The 18,942-nt window shown below is 32.1% G+C and overlaps 5 protein-coding genes across 6 annotated transcripts; 2 read left to right on the top strand and 3 right to left on the bottom strand.

The window, feature by feature from the left end:
* The first annotated feature begins 301 nt into the window (after positions 1 to 301).
* Positions 302 to 2,731, top strand: LOC128396517 (beta-glucuronidase-like). The gene is given in 7 exon segments (XM_053357111.1): positions 302 to 627; positions 685 to 1,542; positions 1,605 to 1,731; positions 1,734 to 2,127; positions 2,129 to 2,180; positions 2,240 to 2,378; positions 2,440 to 2,731. Coding segments are annotated over 7 exon segments (1,968 nt in total). The 5' UTR covers positions 302 to 435; the 3' UTR covers positions 2,646 to 2,731.
* A 33-nt stretch (positions 2,732 to 2,764) lies between these two features.
* Positions 2,765 to 4,238, bottom strand: LOC128396518 (intraflagellar transport protein 52 homolog). The gene is made up of 4 exons (XM_053357113.1): positions 4,102 to 4,238; positions 3,956 to 4,043; positions 3,757 to 3,886; positions 2,765 to 3,687 (listed from the first exon to the last, which is right to left on the bottom strand). Exons 1-4 carry the CDS (start codon positions 4,236 to 4,238, stop codon positions 2,765 to 2,767), a joined length of 1,278 nt encoding a protein of 425 aa, XP_053213088.1.
* A 129-nt stretch (positions 4,239 to 4,367) lies between these two features.
* On the bottom strand, positions 4,368 to 9,372 carry LOC128396516 (E3 ubiquitin-protein ligase SMURF2-like). Its single transcript, XM_053357110.1, has 5 exons — positions 8,170 to 9,372; positions 6,438 to 6,864; positions 6,150 to 6,328; positions 5,811 to 6,069; positions 4,368 to 5,713 (listed from the first exon to the last, which is right to left on the bottom strand). Exons 1-5 carry the CDS (start codon positions 9,024 to 9,026, stop codon positions 5,327 to 5,329), a joined length of 2,109 nt encoding a protein of 702 aa, XP_053213085.1. The 5' UTR covers positions 9,027 to 9,372; the 3' UTR covers positions 4,368 to 5,326.
* Positions 9,373 to 9,517: 145 nt separating this feature from the next.
* On the bottom strand, positions 9,518 to 12,929 carry LOC128396520 (uncharacterized). The gene is made up of 5 exons (XM_053357116.1): positions 12,519 to 12,929; positions 11,507 to 11,649; positions 10,997 to 11,174; positions 10,461 to 10,531; positions 9,518 to 10,275 (listed from the first exon to the last, which is right to left on the bottom strand). The coding sequence occupies exons 1-5, from the start codon at positions 12,746 to 12,748 to the stop codon at positions 10,118 to 10,120; spliced, it is 780 nt and encodes a 259-aa protein (XP_053213091.1). The 5' UTR covers positions 12,749 to 12,929; the 3' UTR covers positions 9,518 to 10,117.
* A 1,303-nt stretch (positions 12,930 to 14,232) lies between these two features.
* On the top strand, positions 14,233 to 18,814 carry LOC128396519 (uncharacterized). Of its 2 annotated transcripts, XM_053357115.1 has the most exons (3): positions 14,233 to 14,381; positions 14,462 to 15,069; positions 18,260 to 18,814. In XM_053357115.1, exons 2-3 carry the CDS (start codon positions 14,476 to 14,478, stop codon positions 18,587 to 18,589), a joined length of 924 nt encoding a protein of 307 aa, XP_053213090.1. In that variant the 5' UTR covers positions 14,233 to 14,381; positions 14,462 to 14,475; the 3' UTR covers positions 18,590 to 18,814. The 2 variants fall into 2 exon arrangements, with proteins under 2 accessions (XP_053213090.1, XP_053213089.1); XM_053357114.1 differs by lacking the exon at positions 14,233 to 14,381 and having other exon boundaries at positions 14,388 to 15,069.
* The last annotated feature ends 128 nt before the right edge of the window (positions 18,815 to 18,942 follow it).

Below are 18,942 nucleotides of genomic sequence, written 5' to 3'. Positions count from 1 at the left end.
TTAATTGTAGGAAATACACACAATCAAATCATTAGAATTATCATAATTAACTAATTGTCAAATTGCTGACGTTTTAAAGGTTGATACAAATGTAAAACAGATACAATTAAAAAATTATTAGATTTAATTAGCAAATGATTACATGTTAATCAGCCACCAATTTAACCTTTGAACATTATTATAATTAATTTGATTCGTAATTAACGATTATCACTCGGGTTTATGATGACGATAATCAAATTTTTTTCACAATCGTTACTAATTGTTGATTGTCAATAGGGATTTTCTTCCTGTTGATTAAGTTATCGTTTGTTTGATCAGTCAATTAGTTATTTCCTTTGTCTCTTGTTGACAATTAAGTTAATCAACAAAGATAATCAACATTGGAACGAGCAAAAAAACTCTCCATTTCAATTGAGCTTTTGTCGTGTCAAGATGAAACATCAACTAATTAATTTGATTCTCTTAATTGTTTATATTTCTACAGTTGAATCGACTCTCTACCCGAAGGATAGTTTAACTCGATTTACTCGAACTTTAGATGGAATTTGGAACTTCAGAATCTCACCAATCGACGACGTGGACAAAGGATTTCGAGAGAAATGGTTTGCGTCCTCTCTCTCAAAGGTAAGTTACAATTAAGATTTTCTCAATCTTCTTGATTAACGACTGACCTTAATTCAGACTGGATCAGTGATTCCGATGCCAGTTCCGTCGAGTTACAATGATATTACCCAAGAGAAAACTATTCGAGATTTTATCGGTTGGGCTTGGTACGACACTGAGTTCTTTGTGGATCCTTCTTGGTTGAACTATGATCGTCAGGTCATTTTGAGATTCTCATCCGTCAATTATGCGGCCGTTGTTTGGATTAATGGTGTTGAGGTGACTCAACATATCGGTGGACATTTACCATTCGAGACTTTGATTACTGCCAATTTAACGGGTAAAAAGGTGAACAGATTAACGGTCGCTGTCAACAATACACTCAGTGACCACACTGTCCCACCGGGGAAAGTTGAGTGGAAAAATAATACCGATTATCCCGAAAATTTCTACATTTTCACACCGAGCTTTGATTTCTTCAACTATGCCGGAATCCATCGAAGTGTCCACCTCTATTCGGTCCCTTCTACTTTCATCGAAAAGGCCAATGTTTTAACTGACCTTTCGTTGGATGATTTAACTGGTTCAATTGATTATTCGTTAACACTTCATCTGGCCGAAGGAGCTTCGGTCGATGATTATATCGTTCGAGCATCAGTTCAAGATGCTGATGATACAATCGTTAAGGTTAACATTGGTTTGGCTTCGGCTCGATTGTCAATTGCCAATGTTCACCCGTGGTGGCCTTACCTTATGGATCCTAATCCAGCTTATCTGTATAAGATAATCTTTGAATTAATCGACACTAATAAGAGATTAGTTGATCAATATGAATTTAAAGTTGGTTTCAGGAAGATTCAAATTAATGAGAGACAGTTTTTGATAAACGGGAAACCATTTTACTTTACTGGATTTGGTAGACATGAAGATAGTAATGTAAGTGATTTATTTGATTGATTCAATTGCTGGAGATTGATTTGATTTAATTAACTGATTAGATTCGTGGCCGAGGCTTAGATCAAGTGTTAAATGTCAAGGATTTCAATTTAATCCGATGGATTGGCGCTAATTCATTTAGAACGTCACATTATCCTTATTCGGAAGAGATTATGGATTTAGCTGATTCTCAGGTATTGTTGTGGTCGATGAATGTCCGGCGGTTGGTTTGACCTCTTTCGATGACGTTAAATTGGGTCTACACATTCAATCGTTAACTGAATTGATTGCTCGTGACTACCACCGACCATCAGTTGTTGTTTGGTCAATCGCTAATGAGCCGAGTTCAAATTTACCAGCGGCCGATGATTATTTCAAAAAAGTAGCTGCACATGTAAAGTCAATGGATACTAGTAGACCGATTTCAGCGGCTATTTCGATGCAATTAACTGGTGAAAAGATGGCTCAATATTTGGACTTTCTCATGATTAACCGATACTTTTCATGGTACAACGATTGTGGTGCACTCGAAGTAGTCAAACCTCACTTGATCAATGAGTTTAGACGTTGGTATAAAGCGTACAAAACCAATCCTCGTGAGTGAATATGGAGCCGATACGATTCCAGGAATACATTCAGTGAGTACAATTAATCAATTTCTTTGCGCCACAATTAACCCTTTCTTCACCTAAATCAGAGTCCAGCTTATATGTTTTCAGAAGATTATCAAACAGAGATGCTAATGGAATGGTTCGAAGGGTTTGATCAACTTCGAGCTGACGGTTTTTTCGTAGGAGAAATGATATGGAACTTTGCCGATTTCATGACGGCTCAAGGTGATTAATGAACTTATCAACAATTCTTAGAACAATATTAAAGTTTCAAATCAATCTTTAGGTACAACGAGAATTTATGGTAACCGGAAAGGTATTTTCACGAGAGAACGTCAACCAAAGGCTTCAGCTAAATTGCTTCGATGTCGATACCTGAATATCCACAATGCGACAATTAACGATCATGCTGTTTACTGTCCAAATACGTTGAGCAAAATGTCCAACGACTTCGAAGGGCTAATTCAAGATAAGAAACTTTTTTCCATTTAAAAAACAAATTTTGATCAATGAAAAAGTTCAAATTGTAAACAATTTTTTTACCAAAAGACACTTTGATTAACAAAACTCGTAAATAATTTTGATTGTTGGTGCTAATTGTTGATTGTTGATTAGTCTTTGTCAATGTTCACTTTCTTGTAAAGAACAATTTTGTTGAAAATTTTTTCCAAAATTTGTTTCGAGTTCATTTTCTCAGAACCGGATAGACCAAGAACCATAGCGCACTCTTTGATATAATAATCGATATCATCATCGGTACATTTATTCACAATTTGAGCTAATCGAGCTGGAATTGAACTAAAGGCCTGGTCGAGGTCAAACAGCTCAAGATTAGGCTTCGGGTGACAACGAAAGTTAGGAGAGAAAACTGCAGGTTCGAGGTTAGGTAATGGTGAGTCGAACTGAGGTTTAATTAACTTTAGAACCTCTTTTTCCATATGGAAATCCTTATAAGCGGCGATCACTTTGGCCAACAAAGTGTTATCAATTTCGTAGATTTGTTGAGTGAAAAGCTTCGTGTAGTCCGAAGGAGCATCTTCCGTTTCCTGTAGACACGAAAGCGGCTCCTCAGCAAGTGAAGCGATATCAGGAACCGTATGGTAATCACTGACTTCCGGATCTTCGGCATCGATTGTATCGATCGGAAAAATGGCCTCCAGCAAGAATTCCAAAATAATGTCTTTAATCAATGAATTATCTTCTTTCTCAATGTAACTATCGGTAAACATTTGTGATGATCCGGTGACAATTAACTTACCACCCGATAATTGATCGGTATAAAAAGCAATCGTTGGCCGATTGAGCGGAAAACAAACTGATCCAGTTGATAGAACCCCGATTCCTGGTTTAATTACATTCAAACTCGCACCGAAAGGATAAACATAATTAATTGATTGTAAACTTGATCCTTTTGATTCAGTTAAATTTTTCAATTTCCCTGCGACAGTTAATATACCACGATTAAGGATTCCATTGGTGATTAAGGCTTCTTTTGGATGGAGATATTTAAAATATGAATTACGAACAACAGTATCTGTGGAAAAGATTTTAATTGTAACAATTAGACACTTTAACCACTCGGAAAGAGGAAATTAATTGTTACCATTGTTAATTGTTATTCCAGTGTTTTCCAAGATTAAATTAACATTTGATGATTGCCTCCGATCGCCTCCTTCATTCATCATTAACCAAAGTTTCCCACCATTGGAAATATATTTTTTCAGATGATTAATCTTCAATTGCAATTAATAGTTAATATTTTATGGACAATTAAAAGTCATAATTGGTGATTAACTGATTACCTGAAGATCTGAATATTTTTCCTTTGGAGTAGATATGACGAAAATCGAGGCTTGATTCAATGTATCACTTGAAATTTCATCTTTGTTACTATTTATCAACAATTAGAAATTAATTTAATTCTTAATCATGATAACTAATTACTCACCTGATTACTTTATAACCTGAAGTTTTAAATCTTCTTGTCAACACTTTGAATCCTTGTTGAGGTGTAAATAAATTGTTCTTTGAACAATCAAATATAATTGTCACCAAATTGTCTTTATCCATCATTGTGATTGTCATTTACTCACCAAAGAAAACAGTTAATTGTAATCAGCGATCATTAATAGTAACTAGTAAAGTAAACTAATAATAAGCTACTAATTATATAGTGATTATATAAATGAAAATTAAATTTTACAATAGAATCAGTAATTTACTTGAGGTGATTTATTTGTTTGTAATTTAAAAAGTAGAATCCATGGTAACCATTGGTAATTTATATTGATTGAGGATCAATTGTTTTGAATTATTGATCATTTGATATTGGTTGATGCTGAGAAACATTCAATTAATCAGTTTTTGTTTCAGCTTCGCCAAAATTAAGATTACTTTGTAATTACAATTGAGATGTTTATGAACAATTATAAATGAAGTTTCAACATGAAGAGGAAAAGAGGTGATAATCAGTACAAATAATTGGACAGAGAGAGAGAGAGGGAGGGAGGGGGAGATGTAATACTTTTCAAGATATAACTCGGGATGAGAGTGGGAGAGACCTGAAGTATCATCTTCAGGTGAATTTGTTTGTTTACGTTTTTAGATTTACTATAACAACCAGAACATTAATGATAATAATTCAAATGATAAAATCATCATGATACATCACAGATTTTTGTTTTCTTTTAGTCTTACGGATAAGTCATGAGTTTAGTGAGTCAAGAATTTTAAGTGAGTTAGTTAGCAGAACAGGAAAAGGTAGGAAGATGCAGAGGAGATTAGGATGAAACTCAACTTCTTTTTTTCATAGCAAAGTTGAAGTTTTTGATGTAATATTATGTTGGAACCACTATAATGATGTTTTATGGATTAACATGAGTGATGATGATTATAAGATTAGTTGGATGATGATAATAATTTTTAGAATGCAACAGGCACCAGTCTTGATGATGATGATGATAAATCTCAGTTCTTAAGAGATAATAACCTGAGAAATAAATGAGAAATGCAATTTTCAAGGCAGTCACAACAGAAGGCATATTATATGAATAAAAGATATTGAGTTTGGCGACAATTGATAATTAGCGATTTGATTATCGGCATATTTTTGCTTTGCAAGGGTAAATTTTGTCCCATTTCGTCGAGATTGTGGCAAAAAAATGGACCAATTTTTATTCAACGGCAAATCCACAGGTTTCCTCTATTGCTTGAGTCAACTTTTCGTACAATTTGTCATAAGTTTCATAAGGAGGTAGATCGATACGATTAAAACAGGTATGGGCTTTTGGGAGGTTATCTGTACTCGCTTCTATTAAATGGATTGTGAATAATCTTGGGCCCGAAGCTCCGGTCGATCCTTGAAGAGCTTTGAAACCTTGTAAGGGCACTCGACTACTTCCAGTGACAAATTGCAATAAACGGGCTCTCCTTTCCTCCGAATATGATTCAACTGCTTGCCAGAACCATTTAACGACCGGAGTATCAGGTAAACAATGTTTAAGTCTAGTATTTGATTTCCAATCATTGATATCAATGTTTCCCAAACCACTGATAACAAGCTAATCCATAAATGAAATGCAAATATTATTAGTAAATAATGATTGAAGATAATCAGGAAACAAATATGATAGTTGATTGTTAATATTTCTTAATTACCTCTAGTTCTTTTTCATCGAATACTTGGAGTAAACTTGTGGGCACAAGTTCGTTGAGACCTTTTTGTAATGCATGAAACTGTTGTTCGATTCCTCGTCTGAATCGATAATTAACGTACAATTTAACATATTCGCGTTTATTTTCTTCCGTCACCGGGATGTCCTTTCCATTAGGTTTTAATTCATGCACTTGCAAATGACCAAAAGAATCATGTTCGACACTAAAAGTTGTGTCCAGTACGTCACTTAAATTATTCTCTCTGAAAATTGGAAAAGTGAAAAAAGATCATTCAAAATGAGCAATAGAAGTTTAAATACAATAAAAGGGAAATAAACATACAACATCCAGCAGAGACTTCGATAAAGTTCTGGGTCTACAACTCGAATATCTTCAAGATTGATAGATTTGTTTAAAAGCATTTTGTAAAAAGGTAAAGTAAATCCACCGTCAATATAATGCCCATGGAAAACCGCCATTCCGATAATGCGACCTACAAAGTGAAAATAAGTCAAATGATCCTGGAAAGAAGGAAGTAATCAATCAATGAGAAATAAATCATGATTCATGATGATAGTAAAAAAGGGTAAGGGAACTGAAATTAGAGCAAATTAGTTGGAAAAATCTTACCGGGTTGATTGAGGAATCACGATTAATTTGTAAGGTGTATACATCTTCTCGTGTATACTGAAAAAGTCCATATTGTGGGTTCAGCATTTCATGCGACAATAAATATAACCATTCCCGTGCAAGGCCACCATAATCTAGTCCTTCTTCACCTTTAAACTTGACAATTAAACGTTTCCTTAAATCTTTAGGTTTCATTTTCATAACGGCTCGATATGAATCTTCAAAAATGTCTTTCCTGGAAACTTCAAGTCGACAATGTCCAGCTTGGGGGAGTAAGTCTTGTAACTCTTGTCTAAGTCCGGCCATTTTTTGGACCAAATTTTTCTTTTTACAACTTTCTCGAAACGAATGGAGGTCAATTCCATCGAAAACTCCATGGTGTTTATAAGGTTTTTCAATGTTTGCATAACAATGATTGGGACGCTCTCTAGAATCACAAGAATCAAAAAATAGAAACTCAGTTAACATTGTATTGGAAAAACGATTAGATTGAAATTCAAAGAATAAAAAGTCGAGGGGATCGAGAATCACAGGATCAAATAATCAATGAATTTGAATAGAAAATAATTGTCAGAGAGAAAAATCTAAATCCACTCTCAGTTAATCCAAGAATCAGGAAACCAAGAAGTAAAATCAAAGAAAATTTGGAGAAAAAGGAAGACAAGGTAGAGGAAGGAACAAGGAACTTACAGATGAGATGGAGAAAATTAAACTTAATGGCTCAAGGGAGTTAATTGTTGAGGGTAAGAAGGTAAATACACATAATAAATTGAATTGATTAAAGAGAATCGAAAGTGTTAACCAAAATTTCAGGTTGATTCAAGGTTGGTTATTGTGTTAATAAGGTGAAGATAAGGTAAAATATAATAGCCTCGAGTGTATCATTATCATAACATAATTTAGATGAACAATTAAGAAACTGATTTAACCTTAAAATTGATTTGGATTCGCGACTGGAAATAGCTTATTTTCACTGTAAGTTGAGTTTAAATAGGATTTTGTTGGAAATTGGGAAGAAAAGCAAGAAAACATGAGAAAAGTTGGAGAACACACCCCGAAAGGGACCGAATAAAAATTTAGTCCCACTATTCTGTCAGGTCACTTCAATGGTTCTCATTGCGGTGATGGTTTTCTCTTTATGTTGAGTTGATTTCTTCAATATTTGACCTTGATCAAGTTAAACGTTTTGAATGATTGGAGTGTAAAATGATAAGAAATCAATAAATTATCGTAAAAATTAATTGAATCAATTCGGAAATTATAAGTTGCTTTTGGTAATGAAGTCAAAGGTTATACTGTTTAAAATATTCAGATGGAATCGGAATGAGTTTGGGAGAAAAGATTGAAAAAATTGATTCTTTCTAATGATTGTTAACACTTTATAAAGTTGACGCAATGCTGATTGTTGATTGGATTCGAAAACGAAATTTATAAAAGTGATGTAAACTTTTTCTCTATTAAGATATGTAACGAAGTTGTTGAGATTGTGAGTGATTAATTGCTGAGAGAGAGAGGATGAAATGAGGTAGCATATGATTGAAAGAGGGATGAAGATTTGTAGAGATATTTTAGAATTGATAGATAAAAAGTAATTAGAGAATCTCAATGGAAGATAACATGATGAAAAGAAAATCTATCATGAAAGGATAGAGACGAGGGAAGAGATTAACCATTAAGATGGTAGAAGAACAAGACTTTGTTGGAAGTGAAAGAACATAGAATTTTTTTTTACCTTAGAATCTTCTTAAGTATATCAGGATTGGCAACGAGTCTTGGGTCAGTAAATTGAGTTGTTTTATTATTGTGATCGACAAAATATTGTCGCTCACGTTCACCTGAGGTTATGGTTCGCACTTCCCAACCATCGGGCAATTTACCGACCAATTTGTCTAAATCAAGATTTTGATAGAGAAGCTCTCGAGGAACTCGAGGGTCATGCCAAGTGCTTTTGGATGAAGGGACATGATAAAAGTAAACTTGACCTTTGGGTGCGATTCTCATCTCGTAGCCCTCAGGCAAACCGACAGTAGATGTTGAACTACCAAGGCTACTGTTGGCATTATTGGACGTTGAGTGCGATGTTGTCGGTGGCAAGTTGACTGGTTGAAGATTATTTGATGAAGAAGATGGTGATGTCGATACATTGGCAACAGCAGCATGCAAATGATTCCTAGAAAGGTAATGACGATGTCGAGTGGATCTTCTCTGATGATTACGTCCACTAATTGAATTTTCATTACGATTATTATTGTGTTGGCTTAAATTTCCATGTCCACCAATGTTACCAATATTACTTTGATTACGGCTTTGGTTATGAGCATGATTAGGACTTGAAACCAAAATGTTGTTACTCATCAAACTGTTATTCAAATGACGATTATTATTACTTAAATTTTGTTGATTATGATGTGAATGATAGTGATGGTGATGGTGATGATTATTGTTATTATTGTTTGAAGTTGTGTTTCCATTGTTATTTGAACTTGATGGTCTATTACATTGAGTTGAATGTGTAACCTTTTGCTCTTGTTGTTTGCTAGTTGATCCATCGCTTTTCCCACCACCAAATAATTTACCTAAAAAAGACATTGTAAAACTAAAGAATACAGGCACAAAGAGACAAAATGCGAAAAGAAAATTAAAATTAAGCAACCAAATTAAAGATCACAATCAATTAATTATTCGGAGTAACAACAAAGAAAACAAAAGGCCTTCAGGAAACACTTAAGTTGAGAACCAACTAAGAACTGAGAACACAAATTCTAATGTCGGTAACACTCCAAGCGGAATAAAAGGAAACCAATTTTCTTTTTTTGTTCTTTTTATGGTTTGAAAGTTTTTCGTTTCTTTTTCTTAATTGTAACAATTAAGAATTAAGAAGATAAATTTGATTGAGAGATTTTGATGGAAAGAAATCGATCAATTTAAAGGGAGATTATTTTCTTAATTTGGTTTTGATGGAAACGAAATTTAAATCAAGTTGAAGTTAAGTGATTTTCCATTTGTTTTGATTAGATTGTTGTTCAAGTTTTACTTTTAATTTGATCATTTAAATTGACAATCAAATTGAATCATTTAAATTTACAACGGTTTTAATTTTTTCTTTATTGTTTGTGAGTTTTTGATTGTTTTTGATGATCAACAATTTACCGACAATGAAAAGACTGATTGTCTTTCAATCAGACGAAAGACGTTGATTTTGTTTACTCATATTCAGAGTTTACATTTGAATATTTTTAATTATCTACAATCTAGTTGAATGTTATTTATTTTACAATTTTTAATTTCCACCCCTTGATTATGTCAATTTAATCATTTCGTTTGATTGTTTCAAGTTGATTGTGTAGTGGTTAGTATTTTCAGCTAAACAACAATACAAATATGAAGCAATAACTGTAAGTTTTCATGTTAATACTTTTCAATTGAAGAGATTACATCATGTTGATATCATCTTAGCTTTTTCTTGATCCAAATTCAAATCCAATCCAATTGTTGATTTAACTGCGTCGAGTGAGCAATCAAAATCATTTGATTTTATGTAAACTCAACAATTAGCCGAGATACAAGTGAAAAGGGTTGAGAAAGAGGGAGAGAGAGAGAGATTAAGATGAGTGAGAAGAAAGAGAAAAAAATGTAAATATTGGAAAGATGATGAAATTGATTGAAGTGATTAACTCGATTTAGTTGAATAGGAAAACAAAATAAGATGATAGATATTTAATCACGGGATGATTACTCTTTCGTAAATCAACTTGAGCGCCTTCAGGAGCGAAAACGGCTTTGCATTTATCCATTTTGTGATCGAATTCATCATGATTACAAACCATTCGGATTAGACCTGCAATTAAACAAGAAAGAAAATTAATCAACTAATCACTTCTCTTCATGTGATTTCATCTGAAGAGAAAGAATTGCCATCTCAATAGTATTAGATATTGAATGTAAATTTTACAACGATCTGAGATTACGATTGTTAACTCTAATCATTTTCATCAAATGAATAGTCGACTGTCCAAAATTTACCTGCGAATGCCTTGTCCAAGAAGTTGAATGTTGATTCTCTTCCCTGTTTACCACATTCTTTTTCAATCGACCTGTTGAAAAAAAATTAAATCGTGAATATCAATGAGTTAATTAAATCAATTGGATATAATTGTAATTGGAGGGAAAAGTTAATAAGGTAAATTGTTGGTGTAAACATGATGATTAATTGATTGCTCTGTTTGTGAGAAGCACTTGGAGTCAAGATGACGAGACAATTTGAGCCAATCTATTTTTGGAAATGTCTCTGGTTACTAATCACTATGGTGATCAGTTTGAGCTACAATTTGTTGATGACAAATCGCTTTAGCAGAAAGCGATAAGGGAAAAGTGTCCATAGCAACAATCAGGGTGTTCGACTTTTCCACCAAATTATCATATTTTTCATTGTAAACACAGAGAATAAGATTTTTCGCTAAGAAAGCGCACTTGGAAAATTCGATTGTATCCCTTTAGCCTTTGGGATTTCACCCCCTTAGAACCGTTTTCGCTGGAAAGTATTGATAGTTTATACTCACGTTAATAAACAGTCTTCCCAACGATTGTGTGAACAACATACAGAATCCAAACGAGCATCGAGACTACTATTCTTGTCCATTTTTTCAATTGTCGCCAAATAAGGGTCGTTACATTTTTTTTTTATTTCCTGAGTTCCAAGAACCTTTGAAACGAGACATGGTGAGTGTTTCAAGAATTCTAACAACAACAAGAAGAGGAAATAATTACAATCAATTATTATAACAAAACATTATCACATTTCACTGAACAATGTGAAGAAAACAATCAAGAGACGCCCAAAAATAAATTTAACAATTTAAATCAAATAGACAATCGTTTGACTAAAGAGAGAGAGAGAATAAACAAAGAAAAAAGTTCCATGTTCACGATAAGAAAGATCCATAATCGATAAAATGATATTTATAGAAACAGAGGCTCAACGTTGAGTGGAGATAAACAATCAACTGATGGTCATCATCAGATTTTCCTAATCAATGATAAACTAATTGAGAAATTAATCAAAGACTTACCCTCTCTTTGTTCACCAGGTTTACAGAATTTATCAATTGATTTGGTGAAATATTCCAAAGCGAAATCAAAGAATTCATATTGTAATGGTGTTCCACATCTTTCAACATACAGTTTGAAGCAAGAAATTGTATCCTGAACAGTACTGGAGAGAACAGAAGAATAAAAAGTGACCACAATTAAGGAAAAACAATTAACATGGAAAGTGAAATTAACGTTAACGAAGATGAAAATGTAAACAAAGAACAATTTGGAAAAAAAGAAGCGCCAAAAATTGGCCAATCAGAGAAGAGAAAAAATTGACATGATGAGTGAGAGAGAAAATGTTTTTCTTTTGTAACAATTAATTGCAACGGTTTTCTTGTCATTTAATTTCTTTTTTAATTGTTCTATCCTAATCTTGGGTTGATTTAGAACTTTAATTGTTACTTCAAGTTGAAAATGGTTACCGGCGAGATGATGTCCACTTTGGATCAAAATTGTCAATCCAATTGATTTGGTTTTCACATTGGATCCCAAATAGTGAGTAGTTTTTATTAAATTTACTAATTACTAAAGGGGTTTTTTTGCTTATCAGTTGATCAACAAGTGAAAGTGTGTTAATTTGGTAAACTGCATTTGGAATCAATTTAATTTCTTCTTCCGTGATTGACCATGATTAACAATCGCTTATAACTTATATACCTTGACATTATTTTGAAGAATTTTTTTTGAGACAAATTGATAATCTTCAAAATTAATCATGATAAAATAATTAGCGCGAGGACAATTAACAACAATTTAATGCTAAAATTAACTAATCAGTAAATATTATTTTCTATTCAATTAGAAATGGGGTGAAGAAAACTTCTCATTGTATCCATGAGATTCACAGGAATTCATGTTAACAACTCGGAATATTTTTCTCTGGTTCAATCTCATTAATCGGATGATGTCAATGGTGGAATCTAATGAAATCTGGTCAAGTGAGTTAATCTTAATCAAGATTAAGGTAAAATTAACTGATTAACTTACCTGCAAATCTCATTGAAACCATTTGAATCTTTCAATAGTTTGAATGTATCGGTGTTATTACGATAAGTTTCCAATCGGTCCAAACATTTGTCCAATTCGGAGAGACCACAAGTTCCCTTTGGCCTTTTACCTCGGTAACGATTCCTTTTCTTGTTACAATCAACAGTAATTGAGAAAACAATTAAACCAAAAATTAGGAAAATCACAAAATTATTTAAATTTAACTTCATAGTGTTTTAACTGATTGGGAAAAGTACGAAAAGTGAACAATTAAAACGCAATAAGATCAATCTTAACCAAAGAGTTAATCACAAGTAAATGATGACCAGTCGAGAGAAAAAGTGACCAAATAGATTCTTGTTGATTAACAATTAAGAGAGAGAGAAAAGAAAAAGTTAGTGAGTTAGGATTAATCTCAAGGAGGAGTTAATTAAATTGCTCCAGGGCAATTTAACTAACTATTAAATCACAATCATTAACAGAGTTACACTTTAATTTAGTAATTTAAATGGAAACTTATATTCGAGGCTGTTGATTGTTGTTGACAATTTTTGATTGATTATGGAACCGGTTTAATGATGATCATGATCAGGGAAAAAAATACTCACCAATTTAATTGAGATTTTAATTACAATCAATGTTGTTGATTTTCTGATCAATACTCAGATAATAGTGATTTTTATGTAAATCCTTTTAAACTTAATCAATTTCCAATAAGATTTATAGCTAATGACGACAATTAACAACATCTAAAATCAATCAACTCAATTAATTAACTGATCTACGTTCATTCATCGTCATCACTTAATCAGCAGCAATTAAAATTAACTAAAAACAATCAACTTATTTTGATTACTCCTCCTTTAGATAGATGGTGACACCATCGTAACAATTAACTAATTTTGATTAAATTTCACTGATTTTTAATGATTGATTTTATCAGAAAAAAGAAATCTAATAAACTTTGTTCATTAACTTTCCAATTGTAATTAAGATTCAATCTTGATTACATTTGATTCATAATCGATAAATCAACGAGCGAAAATATTAAAAAGTTTCCACATTGATTGTTGATTAATAACAATCACGATCTTAATTGTGTGGGTTCACAGGAATTCACGAAACCAACCCTTTGATGATTCACTTGATTTACTAATTGTGGAACCTTTAATTACACTGAGAGGGAAATTTAATCAACCTTCAATTAACCGAGTGGGTTAAAATTATTATACTTTCACATTGGAACCAATTTATTCAATCAAGGGGAAAAAATTGATTCTTTTTGTAATTTAACAACAATCAACCAGGTAAACAATTAATATTCAAGTAATCAAAATTTATCCATAGGTGTGTGTTATTGCCAATCAACTAATTCAAGGTGATCAGACATAATAATCATAAGAAATTAACGTAACAATTAATTGTTAAGTTCAAAGTTTCCAACCAAGGACATTGAAGGAAACTCATTAATTAGTGAAACTTTTGAGTAAATTTTTAAGATGAAATAATTAACCGGAAATCAGCAATCAACCAACAATAATCTAGAACCTTGACAATAAGAAGACGAAAAATTAACCACAATGATTAACTAATTGTCGACAGTTTCAATGTTATTTTTACGTCGATATTTCAAATTTGTTCGTAAACATCTTCATCTTCATCTTTATCATCATCTTCGTCATCGTTTTCATCTTCCTCCGCATCTTTTTTTCTCATCATTTTATTTACGGCTCTTTTACTTTCTCCCACTCTCTTTATCCTCATCCTCATCATCATCCTGATCATCTTCATCTTCATCCCTCTCAATTTAACTCAGAAAATCCTTGGCAAGGCAAAGATAATTTCTGGTTAGTCTTTGACGAGGTAAGATGTTGATAGTTAATCTAATGTTTAATTGTGATTAACTTTAATTTCTTAATCATTTTATCTTGTGTTTTAAACAGATCCAGTACTAACCATGGCTAATTTAATTGTAAATCTTCTCTTAATTGTGACCATTATTGTTGTTTTCTCTTCGAGCTCATTGGGTTTCCAAGTTTTGGTTTACACTCCAGCGGCAGTTGAACGCGGTTCTCAGGCCACTTTGATATGTATATCGGATCTTTACCTGGAAAACATTTACAAAGTGACCTGGAAGAAAGATGACTCAAAGATTTACCGTTACAAACCCTCAGATATCGACTCGGAGCGGGAAATTTTCCGAACCCCAGGATTGAGGATTAACGAGAGATTATCCAACTTAACTCATCTATTTCTCAATTCAGTTGACATAAGCACCGAAGGTGTTTTTACCTGCGAGGTTGAAAGTCGAGGTCCCTCATTTTACACTCGACGAAATTCAAGTGAACTTCGAGTCTATTCAGTTCCACAAACTCGAGATCCAATTGTAATCGAAGATCCTCCAAGTCGAAATTTAAAAAAAATGGATCTTAATTGTGTCTCCGCTCCAACTTATCCCGTAACTAAATTATCTTGGCTAATTAATGGTCGAACCGCTGATCAAAGTGAATTATCATCAACATCGGTGACAACACAATCAGATTTAACTAAGGTTAGTTAATCATCTTTCCTGACAATTCAACTAATCACACCATAAAATTAACCTTTACTGTTCTGATTAACACAACAATGAATTTCTTTCTAAATTGTTGTTAACACAATTAATCATTTTACTTGACAATCAAAATCCTAATTACAATTTTTGAATCTTAAGGATCGTCGTTTACGTTAATCATAGACTCTAATGATAACAATTTCCACTAGAATCAATTAGTTAATTGTTATATCAGATTCACTATTTTCGCCCACAGTTTAATCATTTACAATACAATTTAAAAAATGTTGCACATGATAAGTTAATTGTTGAGAGTTGAAAAATCCCGACAATTAAGTCAAACCCTAACAATTAACTTTGATAGGATAAGTTTCAAGATTTAATTTCTAATTACGATTAACTCTCATTTGATTTCTAACTATTATCATTACTTTGTAATTTAAATTAAGAGTAACAATCAAACACTAATTTAATTGTAAAGGTAATTTGATATCTAAATTATATAAGTTACTACTTTTGATTGCCAGAATTAGATTAGTTGGCAAATTATTAAGAACCATTGATTACCATAGTTTACAGTGTGAATGACAATCAACAATTAGAGTTCGTTGACTTAATTAGTTAACTCTAATAATCAGTTGATTGTTACAACTTAAAGGAAATACTAATTCAAAATGGACAATCTATTAGATAAATTGTCATAGTAATTATTATAACAATCAATTTTTTCCCGTTGATCTTAAATTGTCATTAAAGTTATCATTAATATAATGGTAAAGACAATTTAATCAACTGCTAACTATTTTCCTCTTAATTGACAATTTAATTTAATTTCTCAAGGATAAACTTAATCACATTTCATTCATGGTCAGACTGATTACTAAATTTAATCACCTTCTAATCACAGTGCATCATTTAATTGTTAATTGTTGATTCTAACGAATCAGTACTTAACCATTTTAAACGATGAAAATGATTCAACCGCTCTTAGTATTAACGTAACAATTAAATTATGTAAATTATGATTTTGGTTCAGTGTGAGTGGATTAATTTCAATCAATGAAACTTAATTTATTGATTTATTGCTTCATACAATTAAGGGAAAAGTTTAAATTACCATCAATGAGTAACACTTAATTGTTTCATGATTGTCATAGGTTTAAATCACTAAATAATCAACTCAACAAGGTTAATTCATTAAAGTTAATCGGTTGACAATTACCAAATCAACTAGTTGAGATAAATGGAGGTCATAAAAATGACCATTGCAATTAGTTGACCAGTAAGACAAACAATGAATGGCAATTTAAAATAATTAGTCGATATCGATGTGATTATGATTTGATTTTGATAATCATCTTGATTGTTCATACAAACTTGTGATGGTTTGATATTAAATCCAATTGATGATAATATAAATTGTAGTGATTTATGATTCAATGCAGCACTCATTTCAAATGCCGAGTAACTGGATTTAATGATTGTTGATTTCACCTTCGGTGATAAAAATTTACCATAAAGGTTAACACTAATTATGTTGAACATTGATTTTCGTGATTTATAAATTAAATTGCCACTTTCTGGGCTCATGATACATGATAAACTTTTAATTCCTTGATATTGTAATGGCTCCTCGATTATTACTCGTAACGGTAATGTCATTGTTTTATAAATATCCATTGGCGTCCGATTGGTAACATTGTAGTTAATTGCTCGGGATGCAAGATAATTAACTGATTTAATTGTCGACTTTGAAAACATTGATTTACATGTGACACCATCTAAGATTACAACTGAGTATTTGTGTTCAATTATATCATCAAATGAATTGAATTTGATATAGTTAATCGTTGATGTTAATCCAGTTTGAAGTGAGGCTGCGAAAATAGCACCAAATAGTAAAATGGTAACAATTAAGGTTAATCTAATTATTTTACTCGTTAATTTATCTTCAATTAATTTTCCATTGGTGTTTGGTGAAGACCCAAATCCAATATAATTCCAATACGAATCCAAATGACCACTTTTTGCAATTTTCAGGATTAAGATAATCAATATCATCAATGAGATTAATATGAGCCAGAAAATTGGTTGAAATTGGTTAATCAAATCAAAATATGATTTACTTGATAATGCAACAATTACTTTCGGCTTGTAGATAATATAACAACCGATTTCATCTGCAATCGGGCTAATTGTGAAGTTAATTGGCAAACTTGCTAGATAATGTAAACTATAAGCGGACACATAATCAATACGTCCTGATTGTAAATCACCCAAATCGCCAGTACAATGTCCATTTTGATCACAACCCGATCCGAATTTCGTATTGAAGAAGGTCAAATTAAATTTCGCAATTATATTGTAAGTTATTGCTTCGAAATAGGGTAAGATGAGCCCTTCCAATGAGCCTTCGGTCACATACAGAAAAGGCGGTGAACTGATCATTCCGAATTTCAGTTGTTCCATTTCGAACAATTAAATTCGATTTCTCTTCGATAATTGAACTTAATTTCAACGCAAACTATAAACAATTTGATTGTTCTGGTCATTATGTTATAAATATCTGATTTAACCTGCTAAATGATTGGAATCAATAAATTGATCAATATCATGTTGATAATTTAGTTGTTTTCAAATTTCGCAAAGGAAATGGTTGATTAATTATTGGCTCAATTCCTAGAAAAGTCAACAGGATAACGTTCATTAATTGTCAAAATAATTAACTGATTGAAATACTTTTAACTATTAAGACATTGATTGAATTAATTCAATGTACAAAAATTGATTGATACAAATGAATCAAACACCTCAACTAAATTAGTAACAATTTATGATTGGATTGATTTGAATAAATTGTAACTAAAGATGTCATTTCATTGAATTAGTGGAATTAATATTAAATCTTAATTGTTTGAATCTTTGTGTTTCTTTGATTGTATTCGAGAGTTGATGAGATCTATTGTCAATTCATATTTAATTGTATTAACTGTTTTGAATGAGAAACAATTAAATCTCATTGTTGAAGTTAATCTGGAAATACAATTCAAACTTTTTGGCTCCACTCCAATTGTTAAGTAAATCGTAGTCTAGTTGTATTAGATTGACATTTTTCATGAATGATTTGATTGTTTACTGAATTGTTGATCATTTAAATGATAATCTTTTCGTCATCTTATATTATTAGGTTTCTAAATTGGGATTAAAGTACGTGGCTCGAAAGGAGGATCTTTATCCGGGTTTCCTGAATTTCACTTGTACCGGATTAATACAATTAATTTATTCGGAGTCCACTCGAGATCTTGGACGTTTCTCGAGTTCTTTGACCATTAGACCGAGAGAAAAACTTCAAGATAAGGCTGAATACACACACGAAACTATGGACTATTCCGACGAATCTATTCCAGCCTCGGTTCGAGAGGAGGTTCGACCCGCTCCAGGATATCGTCCCGTCGGAACGAGACAGCAACACAAATCTTTATCATCTTCGCTAACTGGTAATCTGTTAATTTCTTAACTCACTTGACAATTATCCTAATTGTCCAAGGAAAGTAACAAAAGATAAATGATTAACAATTAATTCAATGTTATTATTTTCATTCTAATCACTGTAACTTGGTTTCCTTTTTTTTGCGTCTTTTTTTATATTTAATTGTAATATTTGATTGTAACTATTAATCAATTGTTGATTTGATTTCTCTGATGCTCAAATCGCCATTTCCAATAAAGCGCAATAACCAAATCGCGATTAGTTTCACTTTCTCCTTAGAAATTGGTAATTAAGTGTCCATTTTACTGGAATTCTAGTTGATTGTAAACAATTTGTTTTGAAGATTGTAAATAATTAGCTGATTGTTGATCAGTTACAAT

This window comes from Panonychus citri, unplaced genomic scaffold (assembly GCF_014898815.1).
Source record: "Panonychus citri isolate SS breed McGregor unplaced genomic scaffold, ASM1489881v1 Contig00144, whole genome shotgun sequence".
Taxonomy (NCBI): domain Eukaryota; kingdom Metazoa; phylum Arthropoda; class Arachnida; order Trombidiformes; family Tetranychidae; genus Panonychus; species Panonychus citri.
This window is presented reverse-complemented; position numbering and strand designations above follow the sequence as displayed.

Bases quoted from the DNA above. Each gene is read 5' to 3' on its own strand.
- LOC128396518 (XM_053357113.1), bottom strand. From the start codon at position 4,238: ATGACAATCACAATGATGGATAAAGACAATTTGGTGACAATTATATTT. The intron at 4,044-4,101 runs GTGAGTAATTAG...GTTGATAAATAG, and splicing joins TCAGGTTATAAAGTAATCAG to TAACAAAGATGAAATTTCAA. The intron at 3,688-3,756 runs GTAACAATTAAT...TCTTTTCCACAG, and splicing joins TGGAATAACAATTAACAATG to ATACTGTTGTTCGTAATTCA.
- LOC128396516 (XM_053357110.1), bottom strand. From the start codon at position 9,026: ATGTCTTTTTTAGGTAAATTATTTGGTGGTGGGAAAAGCGATGGATCA. The intron at 6,070-6,149 runs GTATGTTTATTT...TCCAATTTTCAG, and splicing joins CGAAGTCTCTGCTGGATGTT to AGAGAATAATTTAAGTGACG. The intron at 5,714-5,810 runs GTAATTAAGAAA...TTTATGGATTAG, and splicing joins TCGATGAAAAAGAACTAGAG to CTTGTTATCAGTGGTTTGGG.
- LOC128396520 (XM_053357116.1), bottom strand. From the start codon at position 12,748: ATGAAGTTAAATTTAAATAATTTTGTGATTTTCCTAATTTTTGGTTTA. The intron at 11,650-12,518 runs GTAAGTTAATCA...TGTTCTCTCCAG, and splicing joins GGTTTCAATGAGATTTGCAG to TACTGTTCAGGATACAATTT. The intron at 10,276-10,460 runs GTAAATTTTGGA...GTTTAATTGCAG, and splicing joins CTTGGACAAGGCATTCGCAG to GTCTAATCCGAATGGTTTGT.
- LOC128396519 (XM_053357115.1), top strand. From the start codon at position 14,476: ATGGCTAATTTAATTGTAAATCTTCTCTTAATTGTGACCATTATTGTT. The intron at 15,070-18,259 runs GTTAGTTAATCA...TTATATTATTAG, and splicing joins CACAATCAGATTTAACTAAG to GTTTCTAAATTGGGATTAAA.